Raw genomic sequence first — 22226 nt, 5'->3', positions numbered from 1 at the left:
CAGATGTGAACCATTTGAGAATAACTTGCATACATCATGTACTTTTACCTGTTAATACTAACAGGTTCATTTTGTAAGAATAAGATATTCTATTACATAGCCATAGTACAGTCATCAAATTAAGAAATTTTAGTATTGATACAATACAGCTTATATTCCAATTCACCAATTGTCCCAGTGTCTCTATCCAGAATTCAGTCCAGATCCCCATATTGAATTTAGTTGTTGTGTGTCTTTAGTTTCCTTTAAAATTGAATAGTTCCTCTGTCTTTGTCTTTTGTGGCATTGATTTTTTTGTCACTACCAGTAATCTTTATTCTCTATTTTACATCTGAAGGAAGTGAGGTGCATAATCCTTAAGTGACTAGTAGAAGATCAAGATTAGTCAATTGTAAGTGGAAGAACTGGTAATGGACCTTCTGACTCCACAGGTCTGTGCTCTGTAATATCTTTGAAGAGTATAGGCCAATTATTTTGTAAAAGTTCCCACAAATTGTGTGTGCTTAATGTTTACTCATGATTGAATTCAATTTATGCACTTCTGGCAGGAATACTACGTAACAGATGTGTTTTCTTAGGGCATCTTATCAGAAAGCATACAGTGTCCTATAATTGTCTCATTATTGCCAACTTTAATCATCTGGTCCAAAGAGTGGCTTCCAAGTTCCTACACTAAAGTTACTGGGATTTTTTTTTCCTTTGTAATAAGTAATGTGAAAAATACATTGAGACCATGCGAATATCCTATTCTTCATCAAAATATCACCCACTAGTTATTGTATCCATTGATGATTTTTGCCTAAATAAATTATTAGTGTGAAAGTTTCAAATGGTGATTTTCTAACTCTATCATTGCTTCTATATTTAATAGTGGGTGTTCTGCTGTAGGGAGGAATTTTATCCCCTCCTCCATTTTATTTGTTCATTATCAGTATGGATTTGTAGATTCAACAGCTATAATCCATTACTAGCATGATTTATTTTAATAATCAATAGTCCCAGATGTGAACAGTAGGATTCCATTCAAGCTGGTTTCTATGTATTTTTTTACATGACTTCATTATTTTTTTATCATGTGTTTATTTTCTGACATAAGATGTTCAAGGTTCATCTTGTACTTTCCCTGCCACGGTACTGGAACCAGCCATTTCTCTAAGGAGCCCTAATTTTTTTAGAGATGTTATTTAGCAACATATATTCGGCACCAAGTATGCTCATTGATATTGGAGTGTCGTTGCTTCTAGTCCTTTCAGCAAATAGGGCTAGGAATATATGTTAGGAATAATATTTTATACTAATACCTCCAATGCCAGTCCAATCCCCAAAAGTTCTTTTTTAGTTTCCCCCCTTTCATATTTGTATCTCCCTTCTTCCATAGTGAGAATCCTGGATCTCAATAACATCAGTGTTTATACGTATTACATTATATACAATATATTATATACAATACTCATATCGCTATAAAAAACAAACCAACTTAGTAGAGTTCAAGATTTGCTTGTAGGGTTGTTTTTTTTTTCAACTAATGGTGTATAATCAAAGTCCTGTGTTCATAAATTATTCAGATTTGTTTTTTTCTTTAGTGTAGTTGTTTTTCTTTTTTTTTTTTTTACTTTTTTAAATGTTTATTTATTTATTTATTTATTTTTTAATTTTTAACGTTTATTTATTTTTGAGACAGAGAGAGACAGAGCATGAACGGGGGAGAGGCAGAGAGAGAGGGAGACACAGAACCGGAAGCAAGCTCCAGGCTCTGAGCCATCGGCCCAGAGCCCAACGCGGGGCTCGAACTCACGGAACGTGAGATCGTGACCTGAGCTGAAGTCAGACGCTTAACTGACTGAGCCACCCAGGCGCCCCAAATGTTTATTTATTTTTGAGAGAGAGAGACAGAGTGTGAGTGGGGGAGGGATAGAGAGAGAGGGAGACACAGAATCTGGAGCAGGCTCCAGGCTCTGAGCTGTCAGCACAGAGCCCAATGCGGGGCTCAAACTCACAAACCATGAGATCATGACCTGAGATGAAGTTGGACGTTTAACCTACTGAGCCACCCAGGGGCCGTCATAGTGTGGCTGTTTTTCATTTGAAATAGTGTCAAGCTCTCTTTTTTCTGTTTATATTCAATTTAAGTTTTCCCACATTCTTACTGATATGATTTAATTTTTTTCTAATTTACTTTATCTTTTAAATTATTATTTTTTTAAGTAAGCTCTACACCCAATGTGGGGCTCAAACTCACAAGAGTCGCATGCTCAACCAACTAAGCCAGCCAGGCACTCGTCTAATTTATTTTCTAAATTGTGGTAAAATATACACAGCATAATATTTACCTTTAACAATTTTCAAGTGTACAGTTTAGTGGCGTTAAGTACATTCACATTTTTGTGCAATCATCATCACTATTCATCTTTAGAACGTTTTTCATCTTGAAAAACCAAATGATTTGTTTTTTACAATTGGATTATTTTATAAATATTTACATTATTGCAAAAGTCAAAACTATACACACTTGTATACTTAGAGAAGTGTCATTCCCTCCCATAACTGTTCCACTCCATTTCTTCCACCTCCTATAGATAACCAATTTCATTAATTTCTGGTTTAACTTTTTTTGTGTTTCCTTTTGCAAAAAATGGGCAAATATGTGTATATTTTCTTATTTCCTCTTCTATTTTACAGAAATGTAGCAAATATGTATATTCCTTTGTACTTTGGGTTTTTCCCACTTAACAATAGATCTTGAAAATCCATATCATTTACATATATATATATATATATATATATATATATCTGTAAAATACTCAATGTTGTTTATCTATGTTGGAGGAGGTAATCGTGAGGACTTGACTGCTGGTTGACCTGCGAACTGGATCCAGGCAATCAGATACTCCTCACTCAAACCCCATTCTTGGAATGTACATTATGCTTACTATCTCCACAATGAGAGCTATTCTAATGACATAACTTTGAGAGTAAGTTATTGTTGAAACCACTTGTACAGAATACATGACTGAACCCATTTAAGGCCTTTTGAGATCTGGTGGGCAGGGGAGGAATTCTACTCATTTTGCAGCTGCCCAAGATAAGCCTCACAAGTAAGTTCCCTTGCTTAGTAAAAATACAACCTAAGTGTCCATTGATAGATAAATGGATACAGAAAACGTGTTATATACAGTGGAATATTACTTAGCCATAAAAAATGAAACCTTGCCATTTGTTTTTTAATGTTTATTTATTTTGAGTGGGAGAGAGAGAACAGGACAGCAGGGGAGGGCAGAGAGAAAAAGGGAGAGAGAGAATCCTAAGCAGGCTCCGCACTGTCAGGGCAGCGCCTGACATGGGGCTCAGTCCCACGAACCATGAGATCATGACCTGAGCTGAAATCAAGAGTTGGACATTGAACCAAGTGAGCCACTCAGGTGCCCTGAAATCTTGCCATTTGTGACAACACGAATGGACCTAGAGGATATGTACTAAGTAAAATAAGTCAGACAGAGAAAGGCAAATACCATGTGATTTCACTTATATGTGGAATCTAAAAAACAAAACAAAACAAATGAACAAACAAAAAACAGAAACTGGCTCATAAATACAAGCTGGCGGTTGCCAGAGGGGAGGGGGGAGGTAAGATGGGTGAAATAGGTGAAGGGGATTAAGAGGTACAATCTTCCAGTTGTAAAATAAATAAGTCATGGAGGTAAGAAGTACAGCATAGGGAATATACTCAATAATATTGTTATAACATGATATGGTGACAGATGGTGACTACACTCATGGGGGTGAGCACTGCATAATGTATAGAATTGTCAAATCACTTTGTTGTACACTTGAAACTAATATAACATTGCATTTCAACTATATTTCAAAAAAATAATTAAAAAATTTAAAAAACTTACCAATCTAGAATGGTCTGCTTCTTTCTTCAGTCTCTCCCTGCCCTGCATGTACGGGGGCCAGTTTGTGAACCAACAATGTACTATAGTATGTTCAGTCTCTTGTATTTGAATATTTGGGTGGTTTTGAGTATATTTCAGTTATAAATAGTGCTAAATGAGTAACTTCGTACACATATATTTTCTTACTTTTGGAGTAGATTCCTAGAAGTGGATTGCTGGATCAGAGGACAAATGCATATGTAATTTTGCTAGGTGCTGTCAAATTACCCTCTATCGATATACCATTTTGCATTTCCACCAGCATTATATGAAGGTGCATGTTTCCCAACAGCCTCGAAATTGGCATGTACTGAATTTTTGCCAACATGATAAGTGAGATTTCTCTGTTTTCTTTAAAAACTTACCTTAATTTTTACTTGTTCAATTTATATGCAGTAGAATTCATTCTTTTATGGTGTACCAGTCTGTGAGTTTTGACAAATGCCTAGTGTCACCACTCCAACAATAAAAGATATAACAGTTCCATCACCACAAAAACCTCCTTGTGTGACTCCTGTTGTAGCCAACCCTTTTCCCCACCTCCAACCCCAGATAGCCACTGATCTATTCTCTGTCCCTTTGAGTGTGTCTTTTCCAGAATGTCATATAAATGGAATTGCACAGCATGTCCCCATATACTTTTATTTTGTATTATTATTAGTGTCTGTGAACATTTTAAAATGTTTTTCATATCTCTCGATCACATCTCATCACTTTAGAACGAGCCATTTTCCTTTCTATATGCATATCTTTGTCTTCAACATAATGAAATTCTCTTTCTGTGTGTGTATGTGCATGTACTTCCAGCAAGGCCTAAAAGTGTAGTCATATCATGTTTCACACCATGAATTTAAATCCAAATTATAGGCACCTGATTTTATTTTGTTGGTATATTTTCCTCTGGAGTATATTATTCTTGTCTAGTTAAATCATCCCAGATTTACAACCTACTATGATAAACAGAACTGGACCAAATAAATGGAAACTTCTTTAGCTATGCAGCATTTTTGTTATTTTTTAGATAAGGGGAATTGGATGTTTAAAGAAACGGACTATGACACAAAAACTAAAAAGACGGATATGCTTCCTTACAACCTTAGTTTCGCGCTCATCTCCCAAACAAAATAACAAAAAAGACGGCATTTGTTGTCTATAAACTGAAATTTAAGTCTTTGTTGGTGTTTTAAAGCAATAAAGAACGTTAACTTTAACATTTTCATGAAAAAAAAACTTAAATAACTTTGACGTCCACTCTGTTCAGAGGACAAGGCACAGTTCCTGGGACACAGAAAGTATTCAACAAGCTCTTACTCACTTTATTTTAAAAATCTCCCTCATTGATATCAAGTGTATTTCTGCTTTCCTGCCTTTACTATTTTCATCTGATTCGAAAAGCTTTACAGGCATAATGAGGAATAAGATAGCTAACATTCTCGTGGCTGGGCCCACTTTCTCTGGAACATTACATGAACAAAGTGGGTTTCAAGGACTTCTAAATCAGCGGGGAAAAGACTCCGTTTCAGCAACCTTAAACCATTTTGGATTAGAGTAGGAAAAAAAAAAAAAAAACACCCCGCAACGCTTCCCAACTGCGCATGCGCCTGTGAAGATCCATCAAATGTCTCAGCTTTTCGTAAACCAAAGGGGTGGTTAATCATCCTTAGCAAACCAATGAAAAACCACCAGATTATCCTTTTTCTATTGGCTAACAGAGACCAATTAGAAGTGAACCGTCTTTTAGCGGGCGTCTAGCAGTAGAGCGCCGTGACGTAATGTGAAGGGTCACCCAAAAGGGCTAAGTTGGACCAATGAGGAGGGACAGGGGGCTGGTTCGCCTGTTCTCACGCCCGACCCTCAGACCGAGCCCGAGGAAAGTTTAGCTTCTCAGAGGGAGAGGAGCGAACATGGCAGCGCGTTGGTGTCTTTGGTGTGTCTCCGCGAACATGGCGGTGGCGCTGCTGCTCAGTTACGGGGTTCCCTCAGCTTCTGCCCAAAGAAAGAAGGAGGTGAGGACGCTGTTTGCGACAACACGGGCTTTTCCCAAATAGTGGGGCTTGAGAGGGTCTGTACTCTTTCCCATTCTTTTTCCCCCAATGGTTCTGTGTCTTTTGGTGGCTCCATTTTCACCGTTTTTTAAGAGTTATGGGGTTCGCGAGAGAAGAAATTGTAACTTCTTGTCTTCTGGGGATGTAGAGTCTGAGAGGGGTGGGGTAGATGACAATCTGGCTTCGTTAGGCCTGTGCATGTACATAGTTGCCGAGTGTTGACAGTACTTTCAGTATGGGCCCCATCAGGTGCTAAGGGAAGTTTGACTTTAGGTCGGTGGGTAGATTTTCTGCAGTCCGTAGATGTAACTCCTTTCTAGACGACTAAGAGCTATATGTTTGTAGCATTTTCGCTTCAGGAATGTAAAAATTAAACTGAAAAGCTAAAACTATGCCAGGATTATGACATTGTCCAAATAAGTGATTCGAAGCAATTTACTGGGATGGAAGCTCTTAAAACATTTTCAATCATTTACTAATATCAAATATGCCAGGTACTGTTGTAGGAGCTTGATATGCGTAAGTGAACAAAACTAAGATTCCCTCTTTGTGGAATTTACTGGCTTTGGCAAGAAGAGGACATACAATATTCTTTACTTACCGTTAAGCAATGCAAGCAAAGGCATTTTAACATTGTGTTTTGAAACATTTGTGACTTAGAGCCATATGCTCTTAGAGATTTCAAGATTACTAACAATTATTTATGTTCTCTAATTTTATAGATGAGGAAAACTGAGTCCTAAGCTTACACAGTTATTTGTTGCAGAACAAGGACTAAAATCCTAGGTCAGTCTTATGCTAGTTCCTGTAGTACAGGAACTTTTTTTTGTGCTTCCTCTAGTACACAACACCTGTACACACACTTTTAAAATACCATTTAAACGTCTCAGATGCTTGTCAACTGAGCTGAATTTAAAGGAGCCTATTTTAGGGGTTCCTGGGTGGCTCAGTCGGTTGAGCGTCCGACTTCGGCTCAGGTCATGATCTCGCGGTCTGTGAGTTCGAGCCCCACGTCGGGCTCTGTGCTGACAGCTCAGAGCCTGGAGCCTGCTTCTGATTCTGTGTCTCCCTCTCTCTCTGCCCCTCCCCGCTCATGCTCTGTCTCTCTGTCAAAAGTAAATAAACATTAAAAAAAATTAAAAAAAAAACATTTTAAAGGAGCCTATTTTTTTCTGTTTCTGAATATTTGAACTATTCGATAAAAGAAGCCAGGAAGTTAAAGTGAATTACTTATTAGGTTGGCAGAAAATTAAAAAAAACACAGTTTTCAAATGTATAGTGAAGTGAACAGGCTTTTTTGGGGGGTGGGGGATTCCAAGCTGTTTTTACATGGGTAACAAGATGCAGGGAAATACTTTTTTAAATTCTGTAAAAAAAATTTTTTTAATGTTTATTCATAGTCAAATGAGAGACAGAGTGTGAGTGGGGGAGGGGCTGAGAAAGAAGGAGACACAGAATCTGAAGCAGGCTCTAGGCACAGGGCCTGACACGGGGCTCAAACTCACAAACTGTGAGGTCCCGACCTGAGCCGAAGTCAGATGTTCAACCGACTGAGCCACCCAGGTGCCCCGGGAAATACTTTACATTTCAGGTGCCTTTTATGCACCACCCCCCCACCAACCTACATATAAGTGCATATGTATGTGTAGAGAAACCTTTGTGAGGATACACAACAATCTTAACAGTGGCTATCTCTGGGTAGTTGGGATTGTTCATTAGGGGAACACTTTAACTTTTTACATTATATACTGGTATTGTCTGAATTTCTACAGCAACTACTTACTCCTTTTTAAATAAGAAAAGTGAAGATTTTTTAAAACTACTATTTCTACCAGTTAAATTCTATTTAGTCATTTAATCTTTCACTGAAATAGAAGAAGTGCCTAGCAGAAGATAGATTTTTAAATTTTATTTATTTATTTAAAAAATTTTTTTAATGTTTATTTTTGAGAGAGTGAGAGAGAGACAGAGTGGGATCGGGGATGGGGCAGGGAGAGGGAGACACAGAATCTGAAGCAAGCTACAGGTTCTGAGCTGTCAGCATGGAGCCTGACGTGGGGGGATGAACCATGAGATCATGACCTGAGCTGAAGTCGGAGGCTTAACCGACTGACCCACCCAGGCGCCCCAGAAGATAGATTTTTTAAAAAAGGAATCAGCAGGGGAGCCTGAGTGGCTCAGTTGGTTGAGGGTCCGGCTTCGGTTCAGGTCATGATCTTGCAGTTTGTGAGTTCCAGCCCCGCGTCGGGCTCTGCTGACAGCTTGGAGCCTGGAGCCTGCTTTGGATTCTGTGTCTCCCTCTCTCTCTGCCCCTTCCCTGCTTGCACTCTGTCTCTCTCTGTCCCTCAAAAATGAATAAACGTTAAAAAATTAAAAAAATAAATGAAAAGGAATCAGCAATGAATTCTATGCTTTAAAATGATTAACATGGTGGATTTATGTTATGTAAATTTTATCTCAGTACAATAGTTTAAAAAGGAATCAGATTCCAACTTCCTTCCCATCATGCCCACTTTTCAGACCCTTACCACTCTTGCAAATCTGTTGTGATACTGCCTAACTGGTCGTTTTGAACCCATCCTTCCTTCAACCAATCCTTCGTAGTGTTGCCAGAGATGCTAACATGAAAATCTGGAAGCCTTTTAAACCTATTTTGCAAAGTATAAAAAGGCTTCTGTAGCTTGTCCCTGGTTGGCTTGTTCCAGGCTTATCTCAGTCCAAGCTCCTCTCTATACTATGATTGCACTAGTTATACTGAATTATCTGCCTTCCTTGATATTTCTGTATTTTCTCGCAACTGTCTGTATTTGCTGGACTTCTGGAGTATTTTCCTTTTCTCTCACCCCACCCCCTCATTCACCTGAGGATTCCTACTCTTCAAGTCTTAGCTCAAACATTATCTTCTTCCTCAACCAAGCTTTTCCTAGTCCCCCCAGGTGAATTGAGATGAATTCAGCATATCACGTAATCATGTTCATATATCAGTCTTTCCCATAGTCTGTGATCATCTTGAATACAGATACTTTTAAATTAATTTTTGTTTCCTGGCATCCATCAATGTCAAAAAGGTCCTTGATAAACATCAAGTTAATTAATTAATTGTGTGTATATAGAGTCAGGAATCTGTTCTTTCACTTGCAGTTTGTTTAGATTTCACAGCCTGAAGTTGGATTTTCTCATCAGTAAACAAGGAATTAATATAGGATGGTAAAGATGGTTTAGTTTTTACCCTTTTCCCCTGTAACTGAGGATGTTTTAAGCTGTTTAAAAAAAGATAACTGTGATACTACTTAGAAACAAAAAATATAGGTGTTCTGTTACAGAACACTTACTTTTTTTGTCAATTTTGAAAACATTATTTATTTATTTATTTTAATGTTTATTTATTTTTCAGAGACAGACAGACAGAGAGACATAGCATGAGTGAGGGAGGGGCGGAGAGTGAGGGAGACACAGAATCCAAAGCAGGCTCTAGGCTCTGAGTTGTCAGCACAGAGCCTGACGCGGGGCTCGAACTCACAAACCATGAGATCATGACCTGAGCCGAAGCCGGACGCTTAACCGACTGAGCCACCCAGGCCCCCCCACACTCTTTTTTTTTTTTTTTTTAATCTCAGGTCTATCCATCATAGTAGATGTGGCTTTAAACTTTAGGGTGATGTCCAGTCTTATAATCTAAGTGTTCCTTTTAAAAAGACACTTTTCCTAAAGTAATATAATTAAAAATCACTTCTCAAGTTCCTCCTGGTTGTCTGTTGTTAAATGTAATGCTACCCTACTTATCTGATTATTTACACTCATAACAGTGTTTTCACTGGAACATTGACTTATTCTATAATATTTATTCAATACCTTCTACATGCCAGGCACTGTGGTTTATATACGTTATCTAGAATTCTCACAATAACCCTGCAGAGTATTAATCCCTTTAGAAAGATGAGGGAAGAGGTAACTGATGTTGAACCAGAGAGATGTGAGCTTGCCCAAAGAAGCACAGCTCTAGAGACTGAGCTGGGATTTCACCCCAGGTCTGACTCCAAACCCTTTCCTCTCTGCTAGGCCACAAAGGTTCCTTTTGAAATGACTTATTTTATTTTTCTGATGAATTGTATCTCCCTTTAGTAGAAGGAAAATTGTTTGTCCTTGCATCTGGTGTCATTTTAGGAAGGCAGCATGATAAAAATGAGTAAGCATGACCTTTGATAAAATGATCTGTATATCTTGATCTACTTCTGGGAATCTGTAACAGAGAAATAATATGAAATATGGAAAACAATGAATGCACAAAGCATACTGAAGCCTAATAAAAATGATTATAATAATGCTAGGATGACAAATAGGTCTCCCCTCTTTTCTCAGTTTTCCAAAAAATTTTATAAAATATAAAAAGCATATATGTTAATGTAATCCAAGTGATCCTTAGCCAGTTACTCTTAGTCTCATTTTCCTTATCGGTAGAATGCAAAAATGCCTATTTCTATGCATATTGTGAAAATTAAATGATGAAGGCTGTAAAGTGCTTAATGCTGTACCTAGCATATAGAGGACATTAGATTAATATTAGAAAATAAGATTGTGTTCCTCTGTGGTAGTAAATTACTTTTCAGTTGATATCTTTGTGATATTTTTATGAATATTATTCAGAAAATAGAAGTACTACATATTTTGACAAGGAAGGTTATTGTTGGGAAAACTTCTACATTCTCTGACATTACTTTGAGAACTGACACATAAAATTGCCACATGCAAAACCCCTGTGATTCTTTTTTTAATGTTTATTCATTTTTGTGAGAGAGAGAAAGAGAGCTAGTGAGCATGAGTGGGGGAGGGAGAGGGAGGCAGAGAGGGGGACAGAGGATCTGATGCAGGGCTCGAAAACATGAACCAGGAGATCATGACCTGAGCTGAAGTCAGATGCTCAACCCTTGTGATTCTTTTTTTAATTTTTTTTAACATTTATTTATATTTATTTTTGAGACAGAGAGAGAGCATGAACAGGGGAGGGGCAGAGAGAGAGGGAGACACAGAATGTGAAACAGGCTCCAGGCTCTGAGCTCTCAGCACAGAGCCTGACGCGGGGCTTGAACTCACGCACCGTGAGATCATGACCTGAGCCAAAGTCGGACGCTTAACCGACTGAACCACCCAGGCACCTCAACCCTTGTGATTCTTTAGAAAATAACTTATTACTAAGAACCAAAGGCCTAGTAGCAGTTGCAAAGCAAATTGAGGTACCCCCCAAAACTAAAACATCAAGAAGAGGGGACAAAGGTGTATTTTACCCCTGTCCAGAAATTAGGTAAACTGAGAATGGAGCAGATGACACTTAAGGATCAAAAAATGCTCCATTCTCAGGGGTGACTGAGTGGCTCAATTGGCTAAGAATGTGACTCTTGATTTCAGCTCAGGTCATGATCTCAACATAGTGAAATGGAGCTGAGGTCAAGGCCGCCTCCCACTGCCCATGTTGGATTCCATGCTGGGCGTGGAGCCTGCTTTAAGGTTCTCCATCTTCCTCTCCCCCTTCTCCACTTGTGTGCACACATACACTCTCCCTCTCTCAAAAAAAAAAAAAATGCTCTCTTCTCTGCTTATTGTCTCTTTCCTTCAGTCATTATCTTCCAGATATGTTTCCAGATCTGTTCAATCTCTTAATTTAGTGATGGAGTTGGAAATGTATTCCTTAACCAGGATTTTTATTTCACTAATGTCTGAAAACTAGTGGATGATTAACAAAAAGCTGAAAATAGCAAGAAATGTTATGAATAAACCCTGATGATCTAGAACACAGATACAGTCAAATAAGCTTTGTGGGAAAGGGAGGTGCATTTGAGAGGAATTCAGACTGGTGATGTTTAGCTTTATTACTTCTGAAATTCAGAAGAAATCTTAACGGCAGGATCAGATTTTAGTTTTAAATGATAATGGATTCCCATATGCTATTTTTCATGAGAGAGATTCAGGGACAGTAGGAGAATTTGTAGTTGTTAAGACTTAGTCTAATTTACTAGAACTAACTTAGATAAATATTATGCAAGCAGGTAGAGTGAAATGAAACTGTTGTGTCGCTGCCTTTTCTTGGCTCTCTTAATCCTTCGTAGCCCTAAAATATTCATCATACTTGATTATTACTAACAGGATTAGAGATATTAATTGACTTCCTGTTAGTGGGATTATTTTGTGGCCATACTAATTAAAATGTTTCCAGAGAAGAGAGAGTTCAAGCTTACTTAACTTTGTTGGTAAATATTTTAATTGTGAATAATATTGCTCCTTTTTTTTTGTTTTATTTGAATAGAATATAGTGTAGTTCAAGAAGGAGGAAAATTACTTGATTGTAAAAGTCTTTCCTTATGAATTTAGTTTTTTCCATAACAACCCTGTATTTTGTTGTGAATAAATGTATTTAATACAAATTAAAAACTGTGAATGGATATGTTTTCTTAAATGTTTTGTAAAACTGTTAGTGGAAAAATTATTTGCAATAGTTGTTTCCAAATCAATTGCTTTTTGTAGTTTCTGAATAATTCATTTGATAAACCACCTACTTTCTGTACTATAGTTCTTTGTGGATCTTACCAATAACTATAAAATATTAACAAATAGAAGGGAATGAAGGGCATGAAGGGCATGGGCAACATTTTAATTCTTTACTTTTGAAGGTTATGTCTTTGGAAAATAAAGGGTATCTGGGGAGTGTATAGTGGGACTTAGTGTAGATGCTGTAGAAAAACAAAATTTTTATTTCTGAGCCATAGCTTTCAATACCCAAACAATGGGCTGTAGACAATGGATAAAAGGTACCCTAAGGAAGAAGTTTCTTCAGTACTAGAGATTTTACACTGATCAAGAAATCTTTCAACTCAGGGAGCCTGAGTGGCTCAGTGGTTGAGCATCTGACTCCTGATTTTGGCGCAGGTCATGATACTAGGGTCACGGGGTCAAGCCCTGCATCAGGCTCCACACTGAGCATGGAGCCTGGTTAGGATTCTCTCTCTCCCCTGCTCTGCCCATCTTCACCACTCACATACTCTCGCTCAAAAATGAAAAATAAGTTACAAAATTAAAATAAAAAATGAAAGCTTTCAACTCAAATGTGAAAAGAGAAGTTCCATTATAAAACCACATACTAGAGAAGACAGAGGGCTAGTGAAAGAAGTATCTAGGACCTCTACTTTAAAAACTATAAAACATTGATGAATGAAATTGGAGATGACACAAATAAATGGAAAGATATCCCATGCTCATAGATTGGAAGAAGAAATACTGTTAAAATGTCCAAACTACACAAAGCAACTACAGATTTAATGCAATCCCTGTCAAAATACCGACAACATTTATCACATAACTAGAAAAAACAATCCTAAAATTTGTATGGAACCATAAAAAACCCCAAATAGTGAGAGCAATCTTTTTTTTTTTTAATTTTTTTTTAACATTTATTTATTTTTGAGACAGAGAGAGACAGAGCATGAACGGGGGAGGGTCAGAGAGAGAGGGAGACACAGAATCTGAAGCAGGCTCCAGGCTCCAATCTGTCAGCACGGAGCCCAACGCGGGGCTTGAACTCATGAACTGCGAGATCATGACCAGAGTCAAAGTTGGACACTTAACTGACTGAACCACCCAGGCACCCCTTCCTAAGATTTTTTATAGTTTTAATTTTTATATTTAAGCATGTGATCCAATTTAAGTTTTTTGTATAAAGTGTGAAGTTTAGTTCGAGGTTTGTGGTTTTTACTATGGATGTCCAGTTGCTCCAGCACTGTTTGCTGAAAAGGCTCTCCTTCCTTTACTGAGTTGTTTTTGCACCTTTGTGAAAAATCAGTTGGCTATACTTATTATAGGTCTATTTTTGGGTTCTTGTTTCTATGCCATTGATCTATGTATCTATTCTTTTTTATCAGTACCACCCTGCCTTGCTTACTGTAGCTATATAGTAAGCCTTAAAATCAGGTAGAGTGACTCTTCCGATTTTGTTCTTTGTTTTTGAGATTGTTTTAACTACTCCAGTTTCTTTATAGGTGTGTTTTGTTTTGTTTTGGTTTTGAGAAGCAACATCTTATACAAAAAGTAGCTGGTTGGTTTAACTCAACATTCTTTGGAATCTTTGGTAAATGAAAGGTTTTATGATTTTATATTTTATTTATGAGTAAATAATAAGTAATTCACATCAACAGTGTAGTATCTTACTAAATCTTATTATGAAATAATAGAATTTTAAGAATAATTATCATAATCAGCTCCAATTAGTAGATTCTATTTTTCTGTCTTTCACATTTTCTACGTACCTCTGCTTGTTAGTCTTGGTTTTAAGTTGCTTAGTTCAAAGGAACTTCAGATGACAAGTTGAGAGCATTAACACTATGCTCCTCCCTTTTTTTTAGATGGTGTTATCAGAAAAGGTTAGTCAACTGATGGAGTGGACCAATAAAAGACCCGTAATAAGAATGAATGGAGACAAGTTTCGTCGCCTTGTTAAAGCCCCACCAAGAAACTACTCCGTTATTGTCATGTTCACTGCTCTCCAACTTCACAGACAGTGTGTTGTGTGCAAGTATGAACTTTCAACTATACTTTAAAATTAAATAACATAAGATTTTAACCATTTCTCAATCCCAGAAGAACCAAATTGGTTCTGTGGGTACATAAACAAGTAATGTCTGTATCTTACTTAGGATGTCTGTAGTAACACATAATACTACTGCCCTTTTACAGTATTTCTTAGTTTCCCACATTAGTGGGGGGAACAAAAAACAAGGATAAAGTATTCTGGTAGCCATGATAGGAATAATGTAAAAGTTGAATAATCGTCTTATAAATTGGTGTCACTTATACAAATGTATGCTAGTAGCATTGATGTAGTATTTTATCATTTGTAAGTGCTTTCAATTTCATACTCTTATTTTATACAACACCCCCAGAAGGTAAGTAAAGCAAGTATTCTCTCATTTATGAAGAAACAAGTTCCAAAATTTTTAACTGGTTTACCCAAAAGTAGAGATAATTATTAATGCAATAATGGTAGCTATATCCAAATTTGGAATTACAACAGAACATTTTTAGAAAATAAAGATGTATGATTTAGAGATGTTTTCTTTTTTCTAGATTATTTTGTTGTGATTATAAACCGTGGAAATGGCGACTAATCTCAGTTAAACTTTCATCAAACAATGGTGTATTGATTTTATTTTCCTGTTTCTGAATGATCTTAGGAACAAAGATTGATATTTCTTTAAACAAAAGGACTTTAAACAAAAGGACTATATTTCTTTAAACAAAAGTACAAATAGTGGGTACTGAAAAATAGAACAGCTTTAGCTTTTTGGTGTTTTTTTTTTAACTTATATTTGAGATCAGTGTGTGTGGTCTGGGAATTCACTTTAAATGAAATGACAAAGCTACCCTGTGACGAACTAATTTAATAAAATCTTGAAGGCTTTCCAAATTCTGACACCCTGGGCCTATGTGAAGGAATAGACAATTTTTTTTTTTTAGAGTATACATTATGCTACCCCAAGACTTCTATCTTTTCTTAAAGGATTTTCTCCCTAGAGTTAAGAGATAGTCAAGGTAATTGGTACTATGGGTAGTACTTATATTTGAAGAGATGTTATGAATAAACATAAAATCTAAAATCACTCCTTTTTTAAAATTTTATTTTCTTTCATTTTTTTAATTTACATCCAAATTAGTTAGCATATAGTGCAACCATGTTTCAGGAGTAGATTCCTTAGTGCCCATTACACATTTAGCCCATCCCCCCTCCCACAACCCCTCCAGTAACCCTCTGTTTGTTCTCCATATTTATTAGTCTCTTATGCTTTGTCCTCCCTGTTTTTATATTATTTTTGTTTCCCTTCCCTTATGTTCATCTGTTTTGTCTCTTAAAGTCCTCATATGAGTGAAGTCATAAGATTTTTGCCTTTCTCTGACTAATTTCACTTAGCATAATACCCTCCAGTTCCATCCACGTAGTTGCAAATGGCAAGATTTCATTCTTTTTGATTGCCAAGTAATACTCCATTGTATATATATACCACATCTTCTTTATCCATTCATCCATCGATGGACATTTGGGCTCTTTCCATACTTTGGTTATTGTTGATAGTGCTGCTATAAACATGGGGGTGCATGTGTCCCTTGGAAACAGCACACCTGTATCCCTTGGATAAATGCCTAGTAGTGCAACTAGGGTAGTTCTATTTTTAGTTTTTTGAGGAACCTCCATACTGTTTTCCAGAGTGGCTGCACGAGCTTGCATTCCCACCAATGATGTAAAAGAGATCCTCTTTCTCTGCATCCTCGCCAACATCTGTTGTTGCCTGAGTTGTTAATGTTAGCCATTCTGACAGGTGTAAGGTGGTATCTCATTTGTATTTCCCTGATGATGAGTGAAGTTGAGCATCTTTTCATGTGTCGGTTGGCCATCTGGATGTCTTTGAAGAAAAAAAAAATTTTAACATTTATTCATTTTTGAGAGTGAGAGAGACAGAGCATGAGCAGGGGAGGGGCAGAGAGAGAGGGAGACACAGAATTGGAAGCAGGCTCCAGGCTCTGACCTGTCCACACAGAGCCTGACGCAGGACTCAAACTCATGGATCATGAGATCATGACCTGAGCTGAAGTCAGACGCTCAACCGACTGAGCCACCCAGGCAGCCCTCTTTTTTAAAAATTTTTAAATGTTTTTTATTTATTTTTGAGAGAGAGAGAGACAGTGTGAACAGGGGAGGGGCAGAGAGAGGGAGACACAGAACCTGAATTAGGCACAGAGCCCAATGCAGGACTTGAACCCATGAATCGCGAGATCATGACTTGAGCTGAAGTCAGATGCCCAACCGACTGAGCCACCCAGGTGCCCCTAAAATCACTTTTTTCCTTTATGTTTATTTATTTTAGAGAGAGAGAGAGAGAGACCACGTGTGAGTGGGGGAGGGGCAGAGAGAAAGGGAGACAGAATCCAAAGCAGGCTCCAGGCTCTGAACTGTCAGCACAGAGCCCGACGCGGGGCTCAAACTCACGAACTGCGAGATCATGACCTGAGCTGAAGTCAGATGCTCAACCGGCTGAGCTGTCCAGGCGTCCCCTAAAATCACTCTTAGTTCAATAATTTACTCAGCAATCAAGAGTATATAAAAAATCAGGAAACAAACACAAACTCCTTCATAAGTCTGTATTAAATGCAAATTAATGACAAGTGTTTATTAGTATCTTACTTTCTATAGTACCAAATTTAATATTAGCTCACATTTTCCTAAACTCATTCAAAAAATAAAAGTTAACAGCAATGTGTATAATACTATATATTTGGTGCTATCAGGATGAGAAGTGTAAGATGCCTATCCTTATAATATGGCTAGGGAAATGAATTCCACACGTGAAAATTTAGCTGATAATATAAGGCAATTTATAATTAAGTAGCAAATGGATTATGTACATAATAAATACTACAAGATTTCAGGAAGGACTTAAAATAGGAAGATTGGGATTGGCCTGAAGAAGAAAGGATTTGTATTAAGGCTAGACAGATGGATCAGATTTAGATAGAAGTAGGATATTTTGGTTAGAAATAAAAATGTGTGCAAGGGTACAGAGATAGTGGCAAATAAAGTGCTGGAATTAAGAAGTCCTGTTTTGGATTGATTAGTAGTAAGGCTACATAAAAGCTAGATGCCTTATTAGGACTAGATGATAAAGAATCTTGAATGACCAGTGAAAGCTTAGAGACTGTTCTAAGGTAGTAGAAAAGCAATAGTGGTTTCTGAGAAGAGTAGGAGTTTCAGGAAAGTAGTAATTTAGGAAGACTGATGTATATTGCAGTGTAAGAAGAAGGATTGGAGAAGGAGAAACTAGAGTCAGTATTTTAATATTCTAATGTCCAATATTAAGGATCTGACTTTAGCTGGTGGCAATGAAAGTTAATTAGAAGGGATGGAGTTAAAAGATAATTGCAAATGAAGAATGATCAGATCTTGGAAACTGAAAACATTTGGGCAATAAGGGAAAAGTCAAACGTGACTTGAGGTTTCACTTAATCTCAATTCCCTAGATTCTTCTTATCTTTCACCCTAATAATTCCTATGACTGTATTTTTATTTACTGACTAGCATGTTACACATTAGATTTATAAAATGGATTACTATTATAGCCTTCTTTCTCTGGAAATACTTAAACCTTGTCTTTAAACACTTAAGTAATTTAGAGTATTAAAAAAGTTGTTGTACACTTAGCTGTATTTTTCCAGTGACTACTTAAAGAGCTTTGAAATAAGAAACAGGCACAAAGTATGAAGCTGAGTCGAGTAACTACTTTCTGTTGAAATCCCTAGCACTTAGGATAAGCCTTCTCTCATGTCAAAACAGTGGCAATTTTTTCCAAGGTTTGTCCTAACCCTGTCAGCAGAGCCTTACTGCTCGCTCTCTCTCTCTCTCTCTCTTCCTTTCCTCCCCTCTCTTTCTCTCTTAAAAATATTTCCCCCCCCTTTGGAAAAACTGCTATGGCTTCTTTGGCTCTGTTTTACTGCTGACAAACTAGATTGCTTTTAAAAATGTTTTATGTTTTATCTTCACAAATCTGCTTGTATCTAGGCAAGCTGATGAAGAATTTCAGATCCTGGCAAACTCCTGGCGATACTCCAGTGCATTTACCAACAGGATATTTTTTGCTATGGTAGATTTTGATGAAGGCTCTGATGTATTTCAAATGGTAAGATCTTCGGCTTATTTTATTAAGTAGGGATAAACTAACTATAGATAAAGTAGAATATCTTTTTCAATGGTCGCAAGAATTCTTATTTATATATTCTTTATTATCTAAGTACAATGGATATACAATGTCGTATTGCTTTCAGGTGTACAACATAGTGATTTCACAATTCCATCCATTACTCAGTGCTCAGCATGATAAGGGTATTCACCATCCATCACCACACAATGTTATTACAATATTTTGACTATATACCCTATGCTCTACTTTTCATTTCTGTGACTTATTTGTTTTATAACCGAAAGTTTGTTCCTCTTAATCTCCTTCACCTATTGCCCATCATCCCTTCCCTCTGGCAACTACCAGTTTGTTATCTGTATTTCTTTTTAAAAACAATATTTTTAATGTTTATTTTTGAGAGAAAGAGAGTGCGAGTGAGGGAGGGGCAGAAAGAGAGAGAGAGAGACACAGAATCTGAAGCAGACTCCAGGCTCTGAGCTGTCAGCACAAGGCCAACATGGGGCTCTAACCCATGAACTACGAGGTCATGACCCGAGCTAAAGTCAGACACTTAACTGACTGAGTCACCCAGGCGCCCCTGTTCTCTGTATTTCTGAGTCTGTTTCTGTTTGTTTGTTGGTGTGTTTTTTAGATTCCACATATAAGTGGGGCACCTGGGTGGCTCAGTCGGTTAAGAGGCCGACTTCGGCTCAGGTCATGACCTCGCGGTCCGTGAGTTTGAGCCCCACGTCGGGCTCTGTGCTGACAGCTCAGAGCCTGGAGCCTGTTTCAGATTCTGTGTCTCCCTCTCTCTGACCCTCCCCCGTTCATGCTTTGTCTCTCTCTGTCTCAAAAATAAATAAACGTTAAAAAAAAATTTTAGATTCCACATATAAGTGAAATCATGTGGTATTTATCCTTCTCTGTCTGACTTATTTCACTTAGCATAATACCCTCTAGTTCCACCCATGTTACCACAAATGGCAAAATTTCATTCTTTTTCATGGATGAGTAATAGTTTGGTGTGTGTGTGTGTGTGTGTGTGTGCGCGCACACACACACGTGTATATACATGTCATATCTTTTATATCCATTCATCTATCAATGGACATGTGGGTTGCTTCTATATCTTGGCTATTATGAATATCTCTGCAATAAATAGGAATGCATATATCTTTTCTTTTTTTTTTTTTTAATTTTTTTATTTTTTTTATTTTTATTTATTTTTATTTTTTTTTATTTTTTAATATATGAAATTTACTGTCAAATTGGTTTCCATACAACACCCAGTGCTCATCCCAAAAGGTGCCCTCCTCAATACCCATCACCCACCCTGCCCTCCCTCCCACCCCCCATCAACCCTCAGTTTGTTCTCAGTTTTTAACAGTCTCTTATGCTTTGGCTCTCTCCCACTCTAACCTCTTTTTTTTTTTTTTTTTTTTTTCTTTCCTTCCCCTCCCCCATGGGTTTCTGTTTTGTTTCTCAGGATCCACATAAGAGTGAAACCATATGGTATCTGTCTTTCTCTGTATGGCTTATTTCACTTAGCATCACACTCTCCAGTTCCATCCATGTTGCTACAAAAGGCCATATTTCATTTTTTCTCATTGCCACGTAGTATTCCATTGTGTATATAAACCACAATTTCTTTATCCATTCATCAGTTGATGGACATTTAGGCTCTTTCTATAATTTGGCTATTGTTGAGAGTGCCGCTATAAACATTGGGGTACAGGTGCCCCTATGCATCAGTACTCCTGTATCCCTTGGATAAATTCCTAGCAGTGCTATTGCTGGGTCATAGGGTAGGTCTATTTTTAATTTTCTGAGGAACCTCCACACTGCTTTCCAGAGCGGCTGCACCAATTTGCATTCCCACCAACAGTGCAAGAGGGTTCCTGTTTCTCCACATCCTCTCCAGCATCTATAGTCTCCTGATTTCTTCATTTTGGCCACTCTGACTGGCGTGAGGTGGTATCTGAATGTGGTTTTGATTTGTATTTCCCTGATGAGCGACGTTGAGCATCTTTTCATGTGCCTGTTGGCCATCTGGATGTCTTCTTTAGAGAAGTGTCTATTCATGTTTTCTGCCCATTTCTTCACTGGGTTATTTGTTTTTCGGGTGTGGAGTTTGATGAGCTCTTTATAGATTTTGGATACTAGCCCTTTGTCCGATGTGTCATTTGCAAATATCTTTTCCCATTCCGTTGGTTGCCTTTTAGTTTTGTTGGTTGTTTCCTTTGCTGTGCAGAAGCTTTTTATCTTCATAAGGTCCCAGTAATTCACTTTTGCTTTTAATTCCCTTGCCTTTGGGGATGTGCCGAGTAAGAGATTGCTACGGCTGAGGTCAGAGAGGTCTTTTCCTGCTTTCTCCTCTAAGGTTTTGATGGTTTCCTGTCTCACATTCAGGTCCTTTATCCATTTTGAGTTTATTTTTGTGAATGGTGTGAGAAAGTGGTCTAGTTTCAACCTTCTGCATGTTGCTGTCCAGTTCTCCCAGCACCATTTGTGAAAGAGACTGTCTTTTTTCCATTGGATGTTCTTTCCTGCTTTGTCAAAGATGAGTTGGCCATACGTTTGTGGGTCTAGTTCTGGGGTTTCTATTCTATTCCATTGGTCTATGTGTCTGTTTTTATGCCAATACCATGCTGTCTTGATGATGACAGCTTTGTAGTAGAGGCTAAAGTCTGGGATTGTGATGCCTCCTGCTTTGGTCTTCTTCTTCAAAATGACTTTGGCTATTCGGGGCCTTTTGTGGTTCCATATGAATTTTAGGATGGCTTGTTCTAGTTTCGAGAAGAATGCTGGTGCAATTTTGATTGGGATTGCATTGAAAGTGTAGATAGCTTTGGGTAGTATTGACATTTTGACAATATTTATTCTTCTAATCCATGAGCATGGAATGTCTTTCCATTTCTTTATATCTTCTTCAATTACCTGCATAAGCTTTCTATAGTTTTCAGCATACAGATCTTTTACATCTTTGGTTAGATTTATTCCTAGGTATTTTATGCTTCTTGGTGCAATTGTGAATGGGATCAGTTTCTTCATTTGTCTTTCTGTTGCTTCATTGTTAGTGTATAAGAATGCAACTGATTTCTGCACATTGATTTTGTATCCTGCAACTTTGCTGAATTCATGTATCAGTTCTAGCAGACTTTTGGTGGAGTCTATCGGATTTTCCATGTATAATATCATGTCATCTGCAAAAAGTGAAAGCTTGACTTCATCTTTGCCAATTTTGATGCCTTTGATTTCCTTTTGTTGTCTGATTGCTGATGCTAGAACTTCCAGCACTATATTAAACAACAGCGGTGACAGTGGGCATCCCTGTCGTGTTCCTGATCTCAGGGAAAAAGCTCTCAGTTTTTCCCCGTTGAGGATGATGTTAGTTGTGGGCTTTTCATAAATGGCCTTTATGATCTTTAAGTATGTTCCTTCTATCCCGACTTTCTCAAGGGTTTTTATTAAGAAAGGGTGCTGGATTTTGTCAAAGGCCTTTTCTGCATCGATTGACAGGATCATATGGTTCTTCTCTT

At 37.5% G+C, this 22226-nt stretch overlaps 1 protein-coding gene across 1 annotated transcript in view; it reads left to right on the top strand.

Annotated features, from left to right (window-relative positions):
- Positions 1–5724: 5724 nt before the first annotated feature.
- MAGT1 (magnesium transporter 1) overlaps positions 5725–22226 on the top strand; it is a 61106-nt gene continuing 44604 nt past the window's right edge. The window contains exons 1-3 of the mRNA XM_049644002.1: positions 5725–5941; positions 14368–14537; positions 18570–18687. Of these exons, the coding sequence (XP_049499959.1) occupies positions 5840–5941; positions 14368–14537; positions 18570–18687 (390 nt within the window). The 5' untranslated portion in view covers positions 5725–5839. The remainder of the gene's footprint in view (positions 5942–14367; positions 14538–18569; positions 18688–22226) is intronic.

Source organism: Panthera uncia, chromosome X, assembly GCF_023721935.1.
Source record: "Panthera uncia isolate 11264 chromosome X, Puncia_PCG_1.0, whole genome shotgun sequence".
NCBI lineage: Eukaryota > Metazoa > Chordata > Mammalia > Carnivora > Felidae > Panthera > Panthera uncia.
Note: the sequence above shows the minus strand (reverse complement) of the source record. Positions and strands in the feature narration are given on the sequence as shown.